Source organism: Trachemys scripta, chromosome 23 (genome assembly GCF_013100865.1).
Source record: "Trachemys scripta elegans isolate TJP31775 chromosome 23, CAS_Tse_1.0, whole genome shotgun sequence".
Taxonomy (NCBI): domain Eukaryota; kingdom Metazoa; phylum Chordata; order Testudines; family Emydidae; genus Trachemys; species Trachemys scripta.
Genome location: NC_048320.1, coordinates 9,204,053 through 9,226,422, shown reverse-complemented (window position 1 = coordinate 9,226,422; position 22,370 = coordinate 9,204,053). Strand labels below are relative to the sequence as shown.

At 57.7% G+C, this 22,370-nt stretch overlaps 1 protein-coding gene across 2 annotated transcripts; it reads left to right on the top strand.

The window, feature by feature from the left end:
* Nucleotides 1-683: 683 nt before the first annotated feature.
* SGCA (sarcoglycan alpha) lies at nucleotides 684-21,398 on the top strand. Of its 2 annotated transcripts, XM_034756213.1 has the most exons (10): nucleotides 684-781; nucleotides 2,525-2,659; nucleotides 4,244-4,398; nucleotides 4,997-5,069; nucleotides 5,404-5,602; nucleotides 6,045-6,207; nucleotides 7,843-8,051; nucleotides 8,710-8,736; nucleotides 20,255-20,440; nucleotides 21,175-21,398. In XM_034756213.1, exons 1-10 carry the CDS (start codon nucleotides 742-744, stop codon nucleotides 21,176-21,178), a joined length of 1,191 nt encoding a protein of 396 aa, XP_034612104.1. In that variant the 5' UTR covers nucleotides 684-741; the 3' UTR covers nucleotides 21,179-21,398. The 2 variants fall into 2 exon arrangements, with proteins under 2 accessions (XP_034612104.1, XP_034612105.1); XM_034756214.1 differs by lacking the exon at nucleotides 21,175-21,398 and having other exon boundaries at nucleotides 20,255-20,444.
* The last annotated feature ends 972 nt before the right edge of the window (nucleotides 21,399-22,370 follow it).

Genomic DNA, 22,370 nt, shown 5'->3' with positions numbered 1-22,370 from the left:
AGTCGCCCCTTTCTCCCTGCCCCGCACGAGCGCTGGCAGGGCTGTGTCCTCCATGGCAGAGGCCGCTCCCCACTCGGCCTTGGGCCTGCAGCCAGACCTCCACCTGTAATCCCGTTAACTCTCCCAGGCTAAGCCGAGTCAGGCAGGGGGCCTGCTTGCCTGGGCCAGGGTGCGTGCGAGGGGCTATCAGGGATTGCTCTGCCCAGGGAGTTGCCACTGAATCCAGCCAGCAGGGGGTGCTGTTCTGCGGCAGGTCCCCTCATTCCCAGGGGACTCCTGTGAAAACAAGGGGGTCGCGGGGGCAGTGTCCCGCGGTGCCCACTGGCTGCAGCGTGCTCCTCCACTCCGGGCCCTAAACTGGCCTCGCTCGCCCTTTCTGCCACCTGCTGGCTCCCCCCTCAGAGGTGGCTTCCTTGTGGTGGTGTTGCTGCTGGGCATGGCCAGCAGGAAAACCCCGTGTGGTGCAGCCTCTGGCACTCGTAGCTCTTGGAGAACAAGGCGCAGTGCAGTCAGGTTAATCAGCTCTCCCGTTATAACCCGCTGGGCACATACCCCCTGGGCACATACCCAGCGGCACTTGGCTCCCTTGGGGCTGTTAGCTAGACAGCCAGTCCTGGAGCTCGGTCCCAACCTGTCTAGACTCCCCCCACCCCGTCCCTCCCTCGCCTTGTCTGTCCTGACGGCCTGTCCCTGTCAATCAGAGCGTGGGTCTGGCTGGATTCCCAGGCGAACGGGGCAAAGATGGCAGCCCGGAGGCTGCTGTGGACTCCTTTCCTTGTGGGCAAGTAACATCCTCTCTCTGCCCCGGGGTTTCTCTGCAGCGAGGGGAGGGGGGGTGTGTGTGGCAGAGCCCTGGGGCTGGGGGGGCTGGGGGAGAGATGCCAGCCGCCAGCTTAAAGGCCTGAACAAGGAGAGGAGGGGGGTAGGGGAGGCTATTCTGAGCGTGACACACGGGGCTCAATGCAATGCCCCTCCCTAGGAGCGAGGGGTGCACAGACAGAGACACCCACCCTGCCACTGGCCCCAGCCCGGAGAGCCATGGGTGACTAGCAAGGAGAATCCAGAAACTCGGACGAGCCCAAGCAGCACTGGCTAAATATAGCCAGAGGCGCCCGTGTCCAAAGCGGCAGGCGCAGTGGGATGGGTTTGGCTTCCGCACAGGCCAGGTTTCTCCCCCCCAGCGGGCTTGCCGTGCCTGGGACCGGCGGCTGGCTCCGCAAGGCAGGAGGCTTCTGTGGGAAGATGGCACAGAGCCAACCGAGTTCAGAGCCAGCTGGCGGCCTGAAGCCGGGTCTTGCTCTAAGCTTTGGGGGTTCCGGCTGGGGTCCAAGCTCCCCCTGGGGGGTCTGAAGGGCCTATTTGGGGGGCTGTAGTTTGGTTTGTGGAGGCTGTTATAGGGTGACCAGGTGTCTGGTTTTCGACTGGAACACCAGGTCGAAAAGGGACCCCGGTGGCTCCGGTCAGCACCGCCGAGCGACCCGTTAAAAGTCCAGTCGGCGGCACAGCGGGGCTAAGGCAGGCTAGTCCCTATCTGTCCTGGCACCATGCTGTGCCCCGGAAGCGGCCAGCAGGTCCGGCTCCTAGGCGGGGGGAGCCACGGGGCTCCGTGTGTTGCCCCCGCCCCAAGCACCGGCTCCGCACTCCCATTGGCCAGGAACTGCGGCCAATGTGAGCTGCGGGGGCGGGGCCTGCAGGCAAGAGCAGCTCACAGAGCCACCTGCTGTGCCTCCGCCTAGGAGCCGGACCTGCTGGCCGCTTCCGGGGGGCAGCACAGAGTCAGGACAGGCAGGAAGTCTGTCTTAGGCCCCCCCACGCTGCACCGCTGACCGGGAGCCAACGGAGGTAAGCCTGCACCCCAACCCCCTGGCCCAGCCTTGAACCCCCCCCTGCACCCCAAACCCCTCATCCCCGGCTCCACCCCAGAGCCTGCACCCCCAGATGGTGCCCTCACTCCCCCAGCCCGGAGCCCCCTCCTGCACCCCAAACCCCTCATTTCTGGCCCCAGAGCCCACACCTCCAGTTAGAGCCCTCACCCCCTCCCGCACCCCACTCCCCTGCCCCAGCCCAGTGAAAGCGAGTGAGGGTGGGGGAGAGCGAGCCATGGAGGGAGGGGCAATGTAGTGAGCGGGGGGCAGGGCCGCGGGGCAGGGGGTGTGGCCTCAGGGAAGGGGCGGGGCTAGGGTGTTCGATTAGAAAGTTAGCAACCCTAAGGCTGCTCCCTCCCACTGGGCTCTCGAGTTGGGCGTTTTATGCCCAAGTCTCCCAGTGCTTGGAAGAGGGAGGTGCCGAGCGGCTCCCCCTTTGACCCAGAAGGAGGGGGTCAGCTTGCCCAAGATCACAGGCTCTCTGGACTCACAGGCCCCCGCCACATCTACTCTGCTACACCGTTCCCCCCAAGCTTCTCATCTGGCTGGTTGCCCGTTGCACCCCTTGTCTCCTCCTGGCTGGACCTGGGGGAGCCCCTGTGCCCACAGGACGCCCGCATTCCACCAGGCCGCCGGCTGTAACCCCATCCCTCCCGCAGTGGTGTTCCTGGCTGGGCTCCTGGCTGCTCTCCCCGATCGGAACGTCTCCCCCGTGGCCGGAGCCATCTTCGTCCATGAGCTGAAGAGGGAGCATTTCCAGGGGGCCTTTCCCTCCATCCGCAAGAACTACAGCGGTGAGTGAGTGCGCCGGGAGGATCTCACAGCCCCACGCCCGCGCTGGCCCCACGCAAACGGCTTCCTGCGTTCCTACTGTCAGCTCAGCCCCATAACCAGGTCTCCACCAGGAACTGGGTCCAAAGGTGGCTGGTACCATTCTCTGTCCACCCCCCAACATGGACTGACCAAGCAGTAGGACTAACAGCAAATGTATATATCAACGCTCCATATACCCCAATATCTAATCTAATCTATCTATCCCCATACACACTCATCTGTCTATCTGTCTACATATCCCAATATTAATCTAATCTATCTATCCCCATATACCCCCAATATCTAATCTATCTATCCCCATACACACTCATCTATCTGTCTACATATCCCAATATTAATCTAATCTATCTATCCCCATATACCCCCAATATCTAATCTAATCTATCTATCCCCATACACACTCATCTGTCTATCTGTCTACATATCCCAATATTAATCTAATCTATCTATCACCAGACACCCCCCAACCAGGGCCGGCTGCAGGCACCATCTCAGCAACCAGGTGCTTGGGGCAGCCAAGGGGAAGGGGTAGCACGTCAGGCTCTTTGGCGGCGGGTCCCTCAGTCCCTCTCGGAGGGAAGGACCTACCGCCAAAGAAGAAAGCCACACGGTATGGCTGCCACCGAAGTGCCACCAACCGCAGCTTTCCCTCCTCCCCCCCGCCGCTTGGGGCCGCAAAAACCCTGGAGCTGGCCCTGCCCTCAACATCTAATCTATCCCTATACACACTTATCTATCTACATACATATCCCAATATTAATCTATCACCAGACATTCCCCATCTATCTATCCCCATACACCCCCAATATCTAATCTAATCTATCTATCCCCATACACACTCATCTATCTAGCTATATACGTATCCCAATATTCATCTAATCTATCACCAGACACCCTCCAACATCTAATCTAACCTATCTATCCCCATAAACCCCTATCTATCTATCTATCCCCATACACACTTATCTATCTATCTACATATCCCAATATTAATCTAATCTATCGTCACCATACATGTCTCTCTATCACCATACACACCCCAATGTCTGTCTGTCTGCAGTCTCTCTCTCTCATATACAGCTATCTGCCATTATTATTACTCATTCTGAATAGCTCTCACTCTGGGTCAGGCCCTTTCCAGCCATTCAGTAAGGGCCGGTCCCTGCTCGGAGGCGCTCGCCGTGGAAGGACAGGCGCAGAAGCCGAGGATAGGGAAGGGGACCAGCATCTCTCCAGCTGTCTCTCTAGTGGCCCCTGGGATCTCCGGGGGGGGAGCGGTGCACACAGCAGTACAGGACGTGGCTCCATATACGAGCCCGGCCGTGGGGTAGGAACTGGCTCCGTGGAAGGTCCCATCACTGTTGGGGTGGTATGAAACTTGGGATGCTGGGATGGTGCCTCCCCTGTCTGCCTCTTCCCAGCTCCCCTCCCTTCTCCCCAGGAAGTCCACTGGGGACTTTGCTGTCGGTATTGATTTTACATGGAAGGCGCCCAGATACTGCAGTGACGGATTAACCATGTGCATGTGTAACGGATCCTTTCAGAGATCCCGTCCGACACCCCCATCACCTTCCACGCCCAGCTGCTGGGATACCCCGACCTGCCCAGGTGGCTGCGGTACACCCAACGCGGGCCGTACCGGCCAGGCTATCTCTACGGGTCACCCACCACGAAGGACGTCGGCAGGCAGCTCATCGAGGTACGGGGCCGGTGCTGTCCCCTGCAGAGCCCTGGGGTGCTGGCGGGAGGCAGCGGGTTGGCGGGCCAGGGTGGGGCTTTGGGCCATTGCGGGTCGCTTTGTGGCGATGGGTGCTGTTGGGAGTGGTGTGGGTGTATGGGGCCAGAGGAGGGTTCTGGTGGCCTTGGTTGCCATGGGTGTATATGTCTGAGGGAGTAAGGAACCATGTTGCTTGTGGGGGCGGGGGGGGGGGTGCCTGGCTGTGTTGGCGTAGCCATGGGAGGCGGTAAACGCTTGGTAATCTTGACTAAACCTAACACAATAAAGCTAAACAGCTCCAAAGTCCTATGGAGACCTGAGCAGGCCGCAATCTGGGGGCTCCCTTTCCTTTTATGCCCAGGGCAGCCCCCTATGGACTGGGCCCTCGCGAGCTATCTCCCCATTCAAGGACAACAGGGCAAACCCCCTGGAGCTTGGATTTCTCTGCCGCCTGCCCCTGTCTGCCATTTGAGCCAACCTCCCCAGCAGAAGGAGATGCCCTAAGTGGGACGTGACCTGGCCGGCGGCCATTTTGTTCCGTGCGAGGATCCGAAACAATTTCTTCTTCTCCGTGTGGCAGGTGACGGCGTATAACAGACACACCTACGAGACTGTGCGGCAAAGGGTCATCTTCACCATTGTCCCCTCCCCAGGTAATGTCCCCACCTTCCCTGCCATCGCTACCCATACCCGTTTCCTAGCAACCAGCCTAGCCCAGGCCCGTCGCCATCCCCTCGCCTGAGCAGGGCAAGGAGGAGCCAACCCTGACCTGATGGTGCAATGATGGTGCAATGATGGACCCATCTGCCATGTCAAGAGAGTGAGACCGCCCAGCCCTCCCAGCATCCATTGGAGCGTGCCCCTTCCCCAAGACATCTAAGCATGATGCCAGAAGTCCTGGCTGTAAGACTCCAAGGCCCTTATGAGGTCTCTGCAGGTCCAACCCCAATGCTCTTCCAACGGGGTCTCTCTGCTCCCTCACCGCAGACGCCCAGATGCCGTACCAGGCAGAGTTCTTCGTGAAGAACCGAGACGTGGAGGAAGTGCTGCCAGCGGATGCGCAGAAGCAGTTCCAGCAAGCCCTGGACATCATGCTGGAGCAGAAGGACTGGAGTATCATCAACATCACGTCGGCCTTGGACCGGGGAGGCCGTGTGCCCCTGCCCATCGAGGGCAGGAAGGAGGGGTAGGGAGAGGGACCTTTCCCGTAGAACATCAGCTATGACGGGACAGACAACAAACTCCCCATTGGCTTCCGTGGTTCTGCTCCTTCTCGAGGCCGCCCAGTGCAAGCGCTCGCGGGGGCCCTCAGCCTGGCCCCTCAGCTCACACTTCTGGGAGACTCCTTAGAGCCAGGGCTTGGCCCATGGGGCCAAAGGGTTCCTAGGCTGGTTCTACCAGTCAGAGAGATCCCAGACCGCTCCCCACAGCCAAGGGGCTCCTGGACTGTTCCCCACAGCTGTGGGGGCTCCTGGACCATTCCCCATGGCTGGGGGGCTCCCAAGCTGCTCCCCACAGCTTCGCTAGCTGAGGTAGGCTGGGGCTGCCAGGACCGACATTCTTGCGAGCTGTTACACCTAACCCCTCTTCCTCCCACCATTCCTGTTCCTCTGTGCGTCTCCTCCTAGGGTTTACATCAAGGTGGGCTCCCGCAGGCCTTTCTCCGACTGCCTGCTGGAGACCAAGTCCTCCGACAACCAGTTCAGGTGCAGCTTGGATCAGCAGCCGGTCATTACCTGCTACGACAGCTTCAGCCCTCAATTCAGAGTCGACTGGTGCAACATTACCTTGGTGAGGGCCTTTGACAATGTCTGCGTTGCCCGGGGTGTCTCGTATCCACCCCTTACTACCGGCGCTGGGGAGGGGAGGAATCCTGGCCCGGCGAAATCGAGGGAGTATTGCCACTGATTTCACCTGGGTTTCCTAGACCCCTGTCCCAGAGCTGGCGTCCCATCTTAGTGCACTAGGAGACGCCACCGATTACATATCTCTGCGCAACAGTAAAGGTGAACCTTAGGGCCTCGCACGGTCAATCGATCGGGAATTGTGCTGGGAATCAGGAGACTTGGTTCTGTTCCTCTGCTACTGACCTGCTCGGTGACCTCGGGCAAGTCTCTTCCCCTCCCATCCTTGTCGATTTAGGCCATAAGCTCTCTGGGGCAGGGGTTGGCTCTCGCAATGGCCTAGTCTACACACAAAGCTGCACCTGCTTTAACTAAATCGGTGCCTTTACTTAAACCGATGCAACCTCTGTGTGTAGCCTGGCCTTTGTGTGTCTGTACAGCCCCTAGCACAGCGGGGCCGTGATCTCAGTTGGGGTCTCTAGGTGCTGCTGGAAGACAAATGCCAGGTCTCAGTAAAAGGGAGGGCGAGGCTGCGCAGAGGGGCGCTTGACATCGCAGCGTGATGCTAGCCACGGAGAAAGAGGAACTCCCTGCAGCGTAATAACGAATCAAACTGCCATGTTCACGGGAAATCCCCAGTACCTCAGCCCCCGAATGTATAGGGCCAGCCGCAGTGCTCCTTTCCGCCAGCAGAGGGAGGCGGCTCCTTTGGAAAAGGCTGGGGGGGTGAGTGGCTAGTGAGCTCTGCCAGGCCCTCATGCAGAGTCTGAACCATGGGGCTGGCACAGTCTCATTAAGTCCGGGGGGGTGGGGAGGGGGGCATGGTCCCAGTGCTCAGGAAGTTGGGATAATTGGGGGTGCTTATGGGCAAATCCCAGTGGATTCGATAGGAAACGTTCCCCTGGCTGTAGGGCTCCCGCTCCACCCTATGGGAATTAATAGGATGTTTCACTAAAGCTCTCCTCCCGCTGCGGCAGTCAATAGGCAACCATTATTATTAAGGATCTGTATTAGGGCAGTGCCATCTAGTGGCCTCAACTCAGATGAGGGCCTGGGTGGGCCAGGGGCTGGACCCGAGCGGGAGTGGCAAAGGGCTCACAGCCAAAGGAGGAGTCTCCCCCTGTTTTACAGCTGGGGAACGAAGGTGCAGGAAGATGGAGGCGTACAGGGAGTGTACGGCACCCCTGGGGTACATCCCTGCTCTCCAGAGCCCTCAGTTCACCGCCTTAACCCCAGCCCATCATCCTAAGTCCATAGTAATTCCTAGGGATCCCTAGAGGTCTCATCTCTATTCAGTCCTCCATGGGGGAGGCTTCTCTGGTTTCACACCCCTGCTCTCCTCTCCATCCTGGACCAGAGAAATCCCGTATGGATAGAACTCATCTCTGTGCAGCAAGCCAGCGTGAGGCCTTGGCGTGACTCCAGCCCAGAGAGCCTCACGTTGTTCTGCTGGCAGCGGGGGCGACCGTGGTCCTGTATAAACTCTACTTCCAGGGCGGCTGCCGAGATGGCTTCCCCCCGAGAGACCATGATCGATCCTGACGGTGTCCCAGCGTCTTCTTTCTCTCTTCTCGTCCTTCAGGCCGATCTCTCCAGCCTCGGTGTCATGGAGGAGGTGCCCGTCTGGGGCGACGGGGTGCTGGAAGATGGCAGCGAATACAACCCCCCCACGGACTCCCCTGAGAAGGCCTTCTTGGCTGACTATCTACTGACCATCTTGCTACCTCTGCTGGTGGCCCTCCTGCTCTGCCTCCTCCTGGCCTACATCATGTACTGTAGGAGGGAGGGAGTGTAAGTTGGACAGACGCCCCTGGAGCCAGGAAATGGGAAGGGATGTAGGAATCAGCTGGAGACCCCCACCCGACCCACCCCCCAGCTGATTGGGGTGCTCAGGATTTCCCTGTTTGCTGATGGCTGGAGCCCCCTGGGGCTGAATGAAATCCACCCTTGCCAAAGCACTTAGGACCCTTAGGGCTGCGGATGTGCCTGGATTTTCGGCTGGCCCCTCTGCTCTGGGGTGAATTTCCCCCTCTCTGGGAAACTCATCATGCCCCTGTCTGTCACTGTGACGGGGAGAGGGCTCAGCTCCCGCAGCTCATCTTTTGTCACATCTTATGACCTTTGAACAGCTGAGCTCACAATGCAGGTACATTTCTTGGCCCAATTGTCGCAACAGCCACTTGTGCCGTAGGAGGATCTCCACTAGGTGTGAGCCGTATTGGGGCTATGACACACAGCAGCTCTGAGTCCCTCCAACAGAGGGCAGCGGTGCGCACACCCTTTACTCCTTGCTGCGGTTCACGGGGCTGGGGCCGGCTAGGCTGTCTATAAACACTTGCTCAAGGGTTATTTAAAGTTATGCTTTATCTCTGTGGGCTTAGCTGATGCCAATTTTCTCAGTTGTTGGCAATGTCTCATGCCCACTCCCACCTTTCTTTTTCCCCTGTAGGCACAAAAGGGATCTGAAGACCTCGGAGTAAGTGATTCAGTGCTCACCATTGTGTCTGCATGGGTGTTTGTGTGGCGGTGTGGGTTTGTGGGGCGGATTGATGTGTGTGTGTGATGTTTGAGAGTTTTCCACCTGTTTGTGTTTTAACACGTTTCCGGGCTTGGGCGTTTTGTGCGCTTCCTTGCCGACGTGCAGCTGAGCGTGGGCCTGTGTTTGGGGGGTGGGGGGTACACACCAAGTCATGTACACACCTGGGAGTTTTTTCTCCTGCCCCCTCCTATCTCACAGCTGTCACGTTGACGTGACTCCTGAGTGTGGGCAGATCCGGACGCAGGTCCCTGCCTTGGCCTGGGCAGACCTCTGTTGACTGACCCTCAGGCCAGGTCAAGGCAGCTTTCAAACTTGGACTTAAAAGGCTTGTCCAGCTCCCGGATCCCGCTCCCGTCACCTTCATTCCCTGCCTGCCTCTGCAGGGATGAAGGGTCACACAGATGAATAATTAATCTCTCACATTTCTATAACCCAATTCATCCCCGAGCGCTGATATACAGAGGTAGGAGGTCGCATTGCCCACCCGTGAAATGCAGCCACCTCTGGAGTGGAACGAGGGAGCTATTTAACAGCACATGCAGCCACAGTTTAGGACAGGAAATGCAGGAGGCTGCCAGTTGAAGCAGGATGCAAATCCCCGAATAGGATTTTGGGAAGAGCTCCAGGGCTAAATACCTCAACTCTTGTGAGGGGTATCAGGGGATCGTTAATGAGAACAAATAGCTGCAGGCCAATGGCTACAGCTGAATAGAGGCGCCACCAGTAACAAAGTCCCCCCCTCACCCTCCAGGACAAGCTCAGAAAGGAGAGCGCCACCTACTGAATCATCAAGGCTGGTACATGGTGTGCTTTGGAGGCCTGCCATGAACCTGGCCTGGAGGCTTTGAAGGGGAAGTCCACCCTGTGTCAGCTGATCCAGACTCATAGGGCTTGGGCTGTGGGGCTATATATTTGCTGTGTAGATGGTGGGGTTCAGGCAGGAGCCCACGCTCTGGGATCCCACAAGTGGGGCGGGTCCCCGAGCCCAGGCTGCAGCCCTAGCCCACCCTTCGACACTGCAATTCTATAGCCCGAGTGTTTGCTGAGCCGGGCCAGCCACGGCTGTTTTACTGCAGTGTAGACATAGGTCAAGATCCTACAGGACCTCACCCTGAGCTGGCACCTGTGTCATTCCTCCCCCTTCTCCGGCTGCTATCAGATAGGTCTCATTCCCACCCTTCCGGGGGCCAGAGGCCAAGCCTGGCCGTGGGAGAGCTGTATTCAGGGCAGTGCTAGAGCTCCGGCTTTGGAAGTCCTCCCTCCCACTTTGACCAGCTGCTGGCCAGCATCCTGGCTCACTGGGAAGATCCCTCAGTACCAGCCTTCCTCTTTCTGCCAGGGTTCCTGCTCCTGATCCCAGTCTTTGGGGGGCCCCCTTCTTGGGCGCTGCTTTCTCTTTCTTCTTTCCCACCCCCTTGCCAATTCCGAAGGGGCCCAAAGCTCATGTGCCTTTCAGCTGCTGCAAGACCCCTTTGGAGACCAGATTCTTGAGCACCCTCTGGAAGTGGTGCTTGTTCCTCCTCATGTAGTAGCCAGGGGCCACAGTTATTGACAGCCTTCAGGAAAAGGCCTGAGCACCCCTTGGTCATGACTACAGGCTCCAGAATGAGCGTGGAGATACCTTCACTTGGTAGTTTGGAAGGGTTGGCACCAGCTGGCTGGTTGAAGATCCTAGAACCTGATGGCTTGGGCTGCTTGGAGATCCTAGAACCTGATGGCGTGGGCTGGTTGGAGATCCTAGAACCTGATGGCGTGGGCTGGTTGGAGATCCTAGAACCTGATGGCGTGGGCTGATTTGAAGAGGCAGGAACCAATGGACAGGAAGTATCAGTTTTCTCAGTTCTCTCTGAATCTGGCTTATCTGAGACCGGAGTGGCTGCATCGAGGTTGGCTGACTCCGAGGACGGGACCTGGAAAGACTCACTTGTATCAGTCATTTTGCTCGCTGCTCCTTGCTTGGTGGGCTGGCAGCCAGGTGTCTTCCCTGCCTGTTTACTGTGTATTTTCCAGCTTGAAATGCAGCACCGAACCCTGGAATGAAGTAGGCAGCCTGGTGGCTCCAGATCCAGCACTGTGCAGATCGGCCTCCGTTCAGCCAACCCAGACCCTGGCATGGGCTCCACATTCAGACCAAATTCCACAGCTCCTTGGGTTTAATTTCCAGGGATCTGGGTTAGGAGAGGACCCAGGAAAGCTGCCGATTCACCGTTTCCTAAGTGAAAGTGCTGAAGTTTTGCGGCTACTTTTCAATTTTGGTTCCTCGCAGGCTGACTTGGCGATCCAGGATCCTGGCTTGGCTGCTGGTTTCTTTGAGGACTTTCTCCCTCTAGGTACCTGGGGAAATGGACTCAGCTCAATCCCTCCTGCTGGATTCCAAAGTTGGCTCCCAGCAATCATGCGAGGTTGCTAGTTCCATGCGAGGTTGCTGGTGTATCACAGATATCCCTGGGCTCCAGGACAACCTGGCGGTAACCATGACAGCAAAGCTGGGCCGGTTGTGATGTCAGAAGGACCCTGTGATGCCCATGTGTGTGTGTCACCCCGTATCGCGATTTTTCCAGGCTGCGATTTAGAGATTTGAAGGCTCTGCCAAGGTGTAATTTGTCCAAAGGCCCTGGATTTGATTGAAATGGCGCCCAGAGGCCCAAGGGCGTGGGGTTCGAGGCTCTCCTGCTGCTTCCCGTGGAAGTTACTCTTATCCAGGGGTGGCAGAAGGGAGCTGACGGGCTGTGTCCTGAGTGCATGTCTGTGCACACAGGATGGAGCGGGCCTAAGTGGATCTGCGATGGAGTGAGGGGGTCTCCCTACATATCCCCAGGGCAGGACGCTACTGAGCCTCCGTCAGAGAAAGGGGACCCTGTCCCTGACATGCCAGCCTGGTGCTCAAGCCAGCTGGCAGCAGGAACCAGCCCCAGTGCTTGTGCGATCAGAAGCCTGGGATAAAGGCCAGCGGGTACCTCAGCGTCCCAGTCTCTGCCTCCCAGAGGGCATTGCACCCAGCTCCATGAAACCGCAAGCGACTCACGGGCGGGGAAGCCAAATCCCCGGCTAACTAGGACTCAGGTTACAGCTGGTTCTCACTAACGTGCCCCCAAGGTAATAGAGTTTACCGGAGCCTTGCTACCAGGGGGATGGGCAGTCTCTAAATACCACTGGCACATTGAGGGGGAGGTAGGCACAGAGATGGGTAGGAAACGCTGTCCTGCGCTGCGGTCTGGGCGAGCAACAACGGCACTAGCTTGGGACTCGCTGGGTCTGGGTGCTAATCCTGGCTCTGCCACTGACTCATTGAATGACCTTGGGTAAATCACTTCCCCTCTGTTCCTCCGCCTGCAATCTGACCAGACAAAGCGGGAGATCTGTATGCCTTCCTCCATACCGGCTCCTGTGCATGGAAGTCCTCCCCAGTCCAGGCTCTCGCTCCTTCAAGTCCTTCCATGAAGGGCACCTCTTCCCTTGGGGACTATCAATCCCTACTTCTGCAACAACCCAGCACGCCCTCTTTGATCACCGCATGTCGTTCGGGCCTTGGTCCTCTGGCTTCTTGGAACGACAGAGCCTTGCAGAGCAGAGGGTCCCTTGCCCCATGATCCATGTAGCAGCTCAACCACCAGCAAAGGCGTGCAACTTAGCCCCCCCCCACACACACACATAGCTTGGGAGATGTATTTACACCACGTGGGGCTCTGATCCCTTTACATCACCATTCCTTCAACCCCTCCCCCTCTCTTCTCCTGGTGGCAGGTTCCCAAGGATGAGCCAGGACATGGGGAGTGTTTAAATACAACCACCATTTTATTTCTCGCAGGGGTAAACCTGTGGTAGGGGAGGGTCTATCCCTCAGGTGTTGGCTGGTTGCTGCCCAGCGTGGCTGGCTGATGGCTTGGCTTCCTTAGAAGATCCATCGTCAGCAGCTGCCCTCTTTCGGCCAGGCTTGTTGCTGCTATGCCGACCTTGAGGGGCCTCCCTCTTTTCTTGGAGGCCTTTTTCTTCTTGTGCCCCGGGCCCATCTTCTTGGCCATCTCCTTGCCGATCCCAAAGGAGCCAGAAGCCCCGGTGCCTTTCAGCTTTTGCAGGAGCCCTTTGGTCACCAGGCTCATCAGCACTCTCTTGAAGTGGGTCTTCTTCTTGGCCATGTTGTAGCCCGTGGCCACGATGATCTTCTTGAGAGCCTGCAGGGAAAGGCCAGTGCGCTTCTTGGAGGTGGCCACAGCCTCCAGGATGAGCTTGGAGAGTCCTTGACTCAGTGGTTTGGACAGCTTGGCGAGGCTGGCGCCAGGCGAGGTGGATAGTTTGGAGATCCGGCTGCCCGATGGCTTGGTCTTCTTGGGGAGGCTGGAACCAGACGCCTCAGGAGGTTCGGGATTCTCACGGGTCTCTGCCGTTGGGTTAGCTGAGCCTCCGTCAGCAGGACCTGGGGCTTCTGGATCAGGGTTCCCTGAAGCTGGGGTGGCTGAATCCAGGGGAAGAACCTCAGAAGGGTTTTTTGTGTCATCCATTTTGCTTGCCAAAGGGAGCTGCTGCTCCTTGTCTGGGTGTCCTGTACCCCTCTCGTGTCCCAGTTTATGGTCTGCCCCTTCAGACCAGCTAAATGTCTGTATTGTCTGTGTGTTCCGGGCTGAGACGTGGGGCTCGCCAGGTGGCTAAAACCCTGCTGTCCCGGAACTGGCTGGCCGTGCGTTGGCCCTCCTCACCCAGCCCAGCCTCTGGCTGGAGTTGTCTCTCCAGCTTTTGACAGCTCTTGGTACAAAAGGCTTGGCCGCCGGAGAGGACCCACAAAAAGCTGCACCCAATGGTTGCGTTTGGGGACGCACTGATGCTTAGCTCTGGTCTTGCAGCCTTGGCTCGTCTTGGCCTGGCTGCCTCGCACCTCTTCCCACCTTGTCTGACTCACCGTGCTGGATTCTGGGCCGTGGTCAGCTGTGAGGCTGGGGGCAAAGGTACAGGGCAAGCAACCGATGAGCTATAAGGCCCAGCCCCCTTGGCCACAGCTCTTGGGCCGCTAGAACATAGTGGTTACCATGAGAACGGAGCTAGGTAGATTGTGACATCGGGCGCACCCTGTGATGTCTGCATATGGGTGTGTCTGTGCATGGGCACCCTTGTAAGAGGAGCAGGGGAGTCTCCCTTTAAATAGTTTGCAAGCCCGCTAGCGGTGTTCTGGGTGCTAGAAGCGGCCAGGTAGAACAGCAAGATCTATAGAGCCAGGCTTGGCATGTTCGTGTTTAGTCAACGTGGTTCATTGGGACCCAACCCTGCTGTGTGGGGTCCTCATATGGTTGTGGGTTGCAAGATGTTAACCAAAGACCCCGGAGTGCTGAGCTTTCCCGTGTGTTCCCCGGAGCTGCAGAGCTCACTGGGAAATCCATCTACGAGTGTCACAAACGGGAGTCGCGGGGCGCTGATTCCTGACCTTTCTTTGGGCACCTAAATGGGAGCTGAGCTCTTCTGAAAACCTGGTTCTGAGTATGGGGGGCCCATTGTGGGCCCAGTTCTCTCGTCACCGGATATTGACTTCCACTGGGCTCCCTGGGAGTCACCTGTGTGCAGCGGTGGGAGAACGTGGCCTAGGAAGTGTAGCTGAGTGTGCACCCACGTGTGTCCGTCCATACACTCTGCTGTGGGCAGGTTTCTTGTTATTCTGTCCTTGCAGTCTTAGGACACCCTGTTCCTCCCTTCACATCCCCCCAGCCCCTGTAAGACTCTGCATGGTGGTGATCCTTCCTCGGGACCATATTTTCTCCAGCCTTGCTGTGGAGCAGTGCAAGGCGTTGCCGCCTTCCCTGAGGCCTGACCCTGCTGCATTCAACGCCCTGGCTGGTCCCCTGCATGCCAGCACATTGCAGAACGATTGGCCCTGCCATCCGTGTGGGCTGGCGCAGTGTTCCCTCTAATTTTTCCCCCACACGTGTGCGGAATGAATTTTGGTATGTGTACTAATATAGTGGGACATCACCTCCATATGGGTGCACATAATATTCATGTGGTGGGGGTGGGGCCGAAGGGTTCGGAGTGTGGGGGCTCAGGGCTGGGGTAGAGGATTGGGGTGCAGGGGTGTGTGTGAGGGCTCCGGGGTGGGGCCAGAGATGAAGGGCTCAGGGCTGGGGTGCAGGGGGTGAGGGCTCTGGTTGGGGGTACAGGCTCTCGGTTGGGGTGCAGGCTGCCCCAGCTCTCTCTCCCCGCAGCAGCACCTGGGCAGGGGTGGGGGGGTCAGGGGAATGCACCAGCACCCAGGAGAACTTGGAAAGGAAGATTCCAGCCACGGCTGCGAATGATCCTCACAAGACCCCAACCCTTCAATCCCAGCATCCTGGGTGTGTAGGCATGGCCTGCGTTCGGCCGTAACTCACAAACTAAAGCACCACGCACCTGGGCAAGTCAGCGGTAGCAGGGATCGAACCTGGGCCTGCTCAACAGCAATGTTAGCCAGACCTTTAGGACAGAGCATGTCTTGAGTGAGCCGGACTTACACCCCGCGGATCCACTGCCCCTAGCCACAGCAGCCCTGGGATTTCCTGGCAGACCCCTCACAGGCCAGAGCCATCCCGGCTGTGTAACTCCACCAGGGAATTCAGCTGGCCCGCTCCGAGTCAGCCAGACCATCCTGCACCCAGAAGAGGTGAAATACAACAGCTCTGGCTGCCAGCTGGGCTTGACGGGGCTTCACCCCTCCCATGGCTGCCTATTGGAGATGACCAGACCTTGGCCTTCTTCTTCCCAAAGCAGACCATGGAAAGTGTCTCCTTGGTGGCCTTCTCCCCTTTCCTGGATGCCCCCTCGACTTCCTGGTGGCCTTTGCCCTTCCCCTTGGTGGCTTTGGCAGCACCCGAGGCCTGGGTGCCCGTCGCCTTCCTCAGGAGCTGCCAGGCCACCAGCCTCGCCAGCACCTTCTTGAAGCGGCGCTTGTTTCTGCCCATTGCCATGGCATAGCCTCCAGCCTCAAGGGCCTCCTGGATGGTTGCCAGGGGAACGGGCGGCTTGGAGTTCGCCACAGCCGTCAGGATGGCCTGGGAGAGGCTGGGACACCTCGGTTTGTGCTGCCTGGGGAGCTTTGGCCTGCAAGCCCCAGCTCCGTCAGAGGAAACGGAGCAAGGCTCCTTGCCAGAGGCACCGTGGCTGGTCATTTTGCTCCTTGACGGAGTGTCCGCTGCCCCTGCTGGCTGGTCTCAGGGTCTGTCTGGGCTCGAGGGACCATCGCCAGCCCTGAAACGTTGTTCTGGGTGTTGGCCCCGTTCGCGATCACTGCAGCTCGTCGGCGTTGCTCGGGGAAGCTGCTGGTTGGTTTCTCGCTCCCACCGTTTGGTCCCGTGCCTCCTGGCTGGGTAGGGCCCCCAGCTCGGCTGCTGCCTTCTCTCCAGGCCTGGTTCCCCAGGGGAGCCCTCGGTCCGGGCTGCTCTCAGCAGGCAGGCGATGGGCAGGGTGTGGCTAGCAGGGAGCTGCACAGCAGTTGCTACCCCAGCCTATGAACCCGGTAACCACGGCGGCCCAGCTGGTGATGTCAGACCGTAAGTAACCTCATAGCCCGGCCTCACTGGATGGGTTCCCCACGGGGTGCTTTAGAGGGTGGAGGGACGTGTCGATTTCACCCACCCACGTGTTGATTTCAGTCACCTCCGCCCTGATCCTCCTCGGCATGCCTGAGCATGGGAGCGTCCGTCCACGTTCAGCTCTGTGCTGCGGGAACGTTGGGGGGGGGGGATCCTTGGAGACCTGAGGACTCCCCATCCCCTACTTCAGCTCCACTCGCTCTCCCAAAGTGACCTGGTCTCGGGGCAGGGTCCCCACCTTGGGATACAATTGCTCCGAGCGTCCCCCAGCGGCTGTACTCCGAGGGATGAGAAATCGGATCTGTCCCTTCAGCCCCATCCAAGGAGTTCGAGCTATTCCGGTCTCTATAGGTTCCCCTGCTGCCCTCATCCCTGCAGTATACGAGCACCTTCCAGTCGGGCATTCAGCAACGTAGCCAACATCTGTCATGGGAGGATCGTGTCCTCTCCCCTGGGGGAGGAGGGTGTGGGCAATGGAGGGATCTGTTTTTGTAGGGTTGGGTCTTTGAAACGTGGGGGAAGGTGGGTGGGAGCAGTGCTCCCCAGCTTCCGCTCCAAATGCCAGGTCGCTTGGGATGGGCCTTAGCTCCTGGGGGAGTTTGTTCCACAGACGGGGACCAGGCCCTGTCAAACGCCATCTGCCCCTTTGGCTTGATCTGACCCCCTCCTCCCCTGGGTGTTCAAAGAAGAGAGATGCCCGAGCCCATTTAGCGACTCCGTTCCACCTGGTTTCTGTGATCAGCTCTGTGGGCTAATCTTGAGCATGTGCCCTGTGCTGGTCTCCCATCCCCATGTAGGTGTGACTAGAGGCTACTTAGTTCAGAGCCTTGCAAAGGCCCCAGGCCCAGGAACACAGGAAGAGGGTGGGGTTGGAATGGAACCTTTCTCCAGGGCTTCAGGTGCTTTCCCACCCTTCATCTCTTCTGCCAGAGGCCGAGCCTGGCCGCGGGAGCGTTGACGTGCAATCTTATATTCATGGCAGTGCTACACCCCCTGGCTTTGGAGGGTCTCCCTCCCACTTTGATTGGCTGCTGCCCAGCGTCCTGGCTCCCTGGGAAGACCCCTCAGCACCAGCCTTCCTCTTTCTGCCAGGCTTCTGCTCTGCTCCCAGCCTTGGGGGGCCTCCCTCTTTTCTTGGGCTTGCAGAGAAAGGTCAGAGTGCTTCCTGGGGTGGTCACAGCCTCCAGAACGAGCTTGGAGACACCTTGACTTGATAGCTTGGAAAGGTTGGCACCAGCTTGCTGGCTGGAGAGTCTAGAACCTGATGGCTTGGGCTGCTCGGAGAGCCTAGAACAGGGGTTCTCAAACTGGGGGTCAGGAGCCCTCAGGGGGTCATGAGGTTATTACATGGGGGGGGAGGTTGCAAGCTGTCAGCCTCCACCCCAAACCCTGCTTTGCCTCCAGCATTTATAATAGTGTTAAACATATAAAAGTGTTTTTAATTTATAAGGGGGGGGTTGCACTCAGAGGCTTGCTATGTCAAAGGGATCACCAGTACGATAGTTTGAGAACCACTGGTCTAGAACCCGATGGCCTGGGCTGGTTGTGGAGCCTAGAACCTGATGCTTGTGGGGATTAGAGAAGCCGGAAGATGATGGATTGGAAGTACGAGTGTTCTCAAGTATCTCTGAATCTGAATTAACCGAGAATCCAGGGTGACTGAATCAGAGGAGGGAACCTGGGACGACTCGTCTAGTATCAGTCCTTTTGCTTGTTGAGGGCACTCTTGAAGGCCAGATGTGGCTGGTAACCATAGGAGCCGTGGTTGGTGCATTGTGATGTCATAAGAACCCGGTGATGTGTGTGTGCGCGCGTGTAGCCTTAGATCAGATTTCCCCATGTTGGATGGAGGCTTGTTAACACATTAACAGAAAACATCCCCCTGTCCCGAGCACCTCCTGAAGCCCTGACAGATCACTCCACCTAGCTGCCATCTCTGGGGTGGCACATGACAGCTGTTTACAATCATGTAGCTTTGCTGAGTGCCATTAAAGGGAGGGGAGAAAAACCCTGTACCCACTGAACGTGCAAGAGGAACTTTGAGGATTAGAGATTTATTCCACCTCCCTAATTTGGACTCGGGAGAGCACAGACAGCTTGACTTGTGCCACGAGACCTTGACTGGCCCGAAGCCCGGTTTCCCTTCTCATCTGAAAGAGGAGCAGGCTGCCCTCCAAGCACATGGAGGGACTCCAGTTCAAGATTAAGCGGGGAAGGATCAGCCAAGTTACCAAGCACCAGTTCTGTAATCCCGCAGAGTTCTCCCCACCCACACAATGGCCCAGACTGATGCAGAGGGCTGGGAAGGCATTCAGCCCCTGGCCTCCCACCCTCCTGACTTTCAAGGCGGTTTCCTCTTCGCATCTCACTTTGAAAGGATTCGCCCAGACACAGGAGAGCTTTTAAATACACGGATCCCTTTATTAAGCCTTGTTTCACAGCGGGGGATGCAATCCCTCACTTGGCGGCTTGCCGTTTCCTACCCCGGTGGGCTGGCCGGCCGGCTTTGGAGGACACGCGTTTGGGTGCCTTCCTCCTCCCGGGCTTCTTCCTTTTCTTGCCAGCTACTTGATTCTTCTTCACGTCCCTCTTCTTCTTGCCGGCACGAAAGGAGCCTGTGGTGCCCATCCCAGTCATCTGCTTCAGCAGCCCTTTGGAGACCAGCCCCTTGAGCACACGGAGGAAATGGGTTTTGTTCCTCACCACGTCGTAGCCTGCCTTGGTAATTATCTTCTTCAGGGCCTCCAAGGAGAGGCCTTGGCATTTTGGGGAGGTAGCCACGGCCCAAAGGATGAGCTCTGAGACGCTGGGGCTGGCATGCTTTGAGGTCGTGGGGGCTCCTGGGCTTGTGGTTGGATCTTGGGGCTCTGAGTCCAAAGAGGACCCCTCACAAGGTTCACACAGATCAGTCATTTTGCCGGCCGATAGGAGACACTGCTCCCTGACTTGCCTTCAGATTGGAGCCACCTCCCAGCTGCCCTGTCTGCGTGGTCTTGTTTCCCGCTGGAGGTGCGGCCCCAAACTCTGGAACGACGCGACGTGGGGCGGTTGGCCCTGGCGTAGCTCTCCGGGTTCTCCTCCTCGGTGCTCTGATCAGTCTCTGAACGTTCACGTGGAGTCCCACTTCCCGGGGACCCGCGGCTCAAAAGACACAGAGGACCCGGGGAAAGCTTCCGTTAACAACCCCTTTATGAAAGCGCTGGGTGATGCCCGTCACACGCGAGGGCTTTAACTCCTCACAGCTTGGCTAAGCGGGGCCAGTACTCAACTGCCTCCAATGCTGGAGGTACCCTTGCCTTGTTCCTCTGCTGGCACGCCCTGTAATCAGGCCCTCTGGTTCCCTGCGTGGAGGAGGCTGGTCAGGCAGTGGTGAGCTTCAAGGCAGAGCCCACCTCTGGCCCTTGGCCCAGACTGGTAACCATGGTAGTGCAGCCTGGTGCGTTGTGAGGTCAGAGGGGGCCTGTGATGCGTGAGCGTGGCCCAACGTGACTGGTTTCCCCGGTGGCGTGTCCATGCAGCTAAGGAATCGACGGAGATTTTTAAAGAAGCAAAGCGAATCGGCGTTCAAATCCCGTTTGCACTATCCCTGCAGAGCTCAGCTCACGAGGGGGTGTGTGTGTGAGTGTGAGAGAGAAGCAGCTCTTTGGGACAAGGGCCATATCTTTGTCCTGGGTTTGTACAGCGCCCTGCACAATGGGGTCTGGGCCCATGATGGGTTCCTAGGTGCTACTGTAATACACCTAATACATAACATACAGTGCCCTGCACAATGGGGTCCAGGACTAGGGTTCCAAGGAGCTACCACAAATACTAATCAATTATTATTCCCCCTCCCCTCCCACCGCTGACATCCCCTGTCGCCAGGCTAACTGTGTCCTCTCTGCTCTCCCCCCTCTCTTGGTTGTCAGTGTCCAGATGGTGCATCACAACACAATCCACAGCAACACGGAGGAGCTGAGGCACATGGCCAGCAGCCGGGACGTGCCCCGCCCTCTCTCCACCCTGCCCATGTTCAACGTGCGCACGGGCGAGAGGATCTCCCCCCTGCAGGGCCGTCAGGACAGTGCCCACGTCCCGCTCATCCTGGCCCAGCAGTGAGTTCCCCGCCCGGTCAGGGCCCACAGAGTGGGTTTGATAATTGATTGGTTGGGTTCGGGCAAAGCTATGGCCTGGGGCAAGTGGCTTCTCCCCTTTAAGGGTTAATTCTCTCCCTGGGCAGTCAGTGGGCTTGAAATGGGGGGAGCCAGGGAAGAATCAGGCCTCCTGGGCTTGGTCTGTCATTGCTCTGTGGCCTCTTCACCCCAGCACTGAGGCTGCAGGGCAGGTGGAAGGGCTGCGTGGGGAATACCCCCCAGCACAGGCCCTGCCTTTCAAACAGGGGTGTATGAGGCCCCAGGGGCGGCCCTACTGACTGATGGTCCCCGGGGCTGTAGCTACGCTGCCTTGTCAGCACATTTGGGGTCGGTAGGACGGAGGGACCGACCCCCTTCTAGAGCCAGGAGGGCAGTTCAGCCTCTGGGGTCCAGAGAGACCTTGGCCTCTCTGCTGGGGCAGCCAGCAAGGGGGTGGGACGCTGTTATAGTCAGTTCTCCTGCTTCCTTTGGACTAAAACGCCGGATGAAAAGCGGGGCTGTGAAGGCTATTTGAGAGCTGGTCCTGTAACTGAAGGCAGTATGGCCTAATGATTAGCACACAGGGCGCTAGTCCCGGAGCCACTGCTGGCCAGGGTTAGAATATTTTACCCAGGCAGAGGTCTTTGAAAGGGGAGATCTATCCAGTGGTAAAGCAGTATTATTATTAACAGGGCTTTTCTCCCCTTCCCCCCCAGGTAAAGACCAGCATGGGGCATTCCAGTCTCTTGACTCCCGGGGATGCGCTGCAAACCGCCAAGGAATCTTTTGTTGGTTGGGGAGATGGGGAAAATCTTGTTTTTCCACTGGGAGAAATAGAGGAACATGGGGGGACTAAAGAGATCAGTGTGTGTCCATCACCAGCAGGAGAGAGGCGGGGAAGGAATAAACAGCAGTGATTGATTAAAACACCAAGCACTGATTAATTAAGGCAGATTTTAATATGAAACTCCGTCGCTGTGCTCCAGGTGTGCTGCTCCCAGACGCTGTTCCCCAGGAGATCGATGTAAGCTGGCCGACCTTTCAGGGTGCTTGCCAGAACAGCAGTTAAGGGGTTAATACTGCCCGCCAGCTAGGGTGACCAGATGTCCCAATTTTATAGGGACAATCCCAATTTTGGGGTCTTTTTCTTATATAGGCTCCTATTGCCCTCCCCCCCCACACACACCTCCTGTCTCCATTTTTCACACTTGCTGTCTGGTCACCCTAACCCCAGTAGGGAGTGCGCAATCACAGGCACCCACCTTCGCACGCCGGTGCCCTCCCACCACCCATACGGCACAAGGCTAGAAACACTCATGCAGCTGGGTAGGTGGGGACCGTGCCATGGTGACCTGGCTTGGGAAAGCCCGCTCTTCTCCATTGCATGGAGCCAGGCAAAGTATTGAAGACCACAGAGGGAGTTTCTAAGCTATATAGACCTGAGCCAAGATTTCTGGAACCCTGTTAGCCAAAGCAGAGGACTGAATGGAAGAGAGAACTGGGCCTCCAGTGGGGAAGTGAACTCTCTGTATAGCTAGCATACTGTTTGCAGGGTTGTTCTAGCCATGTTGGTCCCAGGATATTAGCGAGACAAGGTGGACGAGGGAATCTCTTTTATTGAACCAGCTTCTGGTGGTGAGACACACAAGATTTCAAGCTCCACCGAGCTCTTCAGGTCTGGAAAAGGCACCAGAGTGGCCCAACTAAATACCAGCGGGAACAGCTTGTTTAATATAAGGAGTTAACACGTGTTGCAAACCACCATTCAAGGTGAAGTGGGCAGTTAACACCTCTGTAGTCTGAGGCCAAAAGAGGGCTAGTGGGTTACAGATTGTTGTAAGAAGCCATAGTTAAGGCTAGATTTATGTCAGGGAGGTCAAGCAACCAGGGCCGGCATTTCGGGGCAGGACCT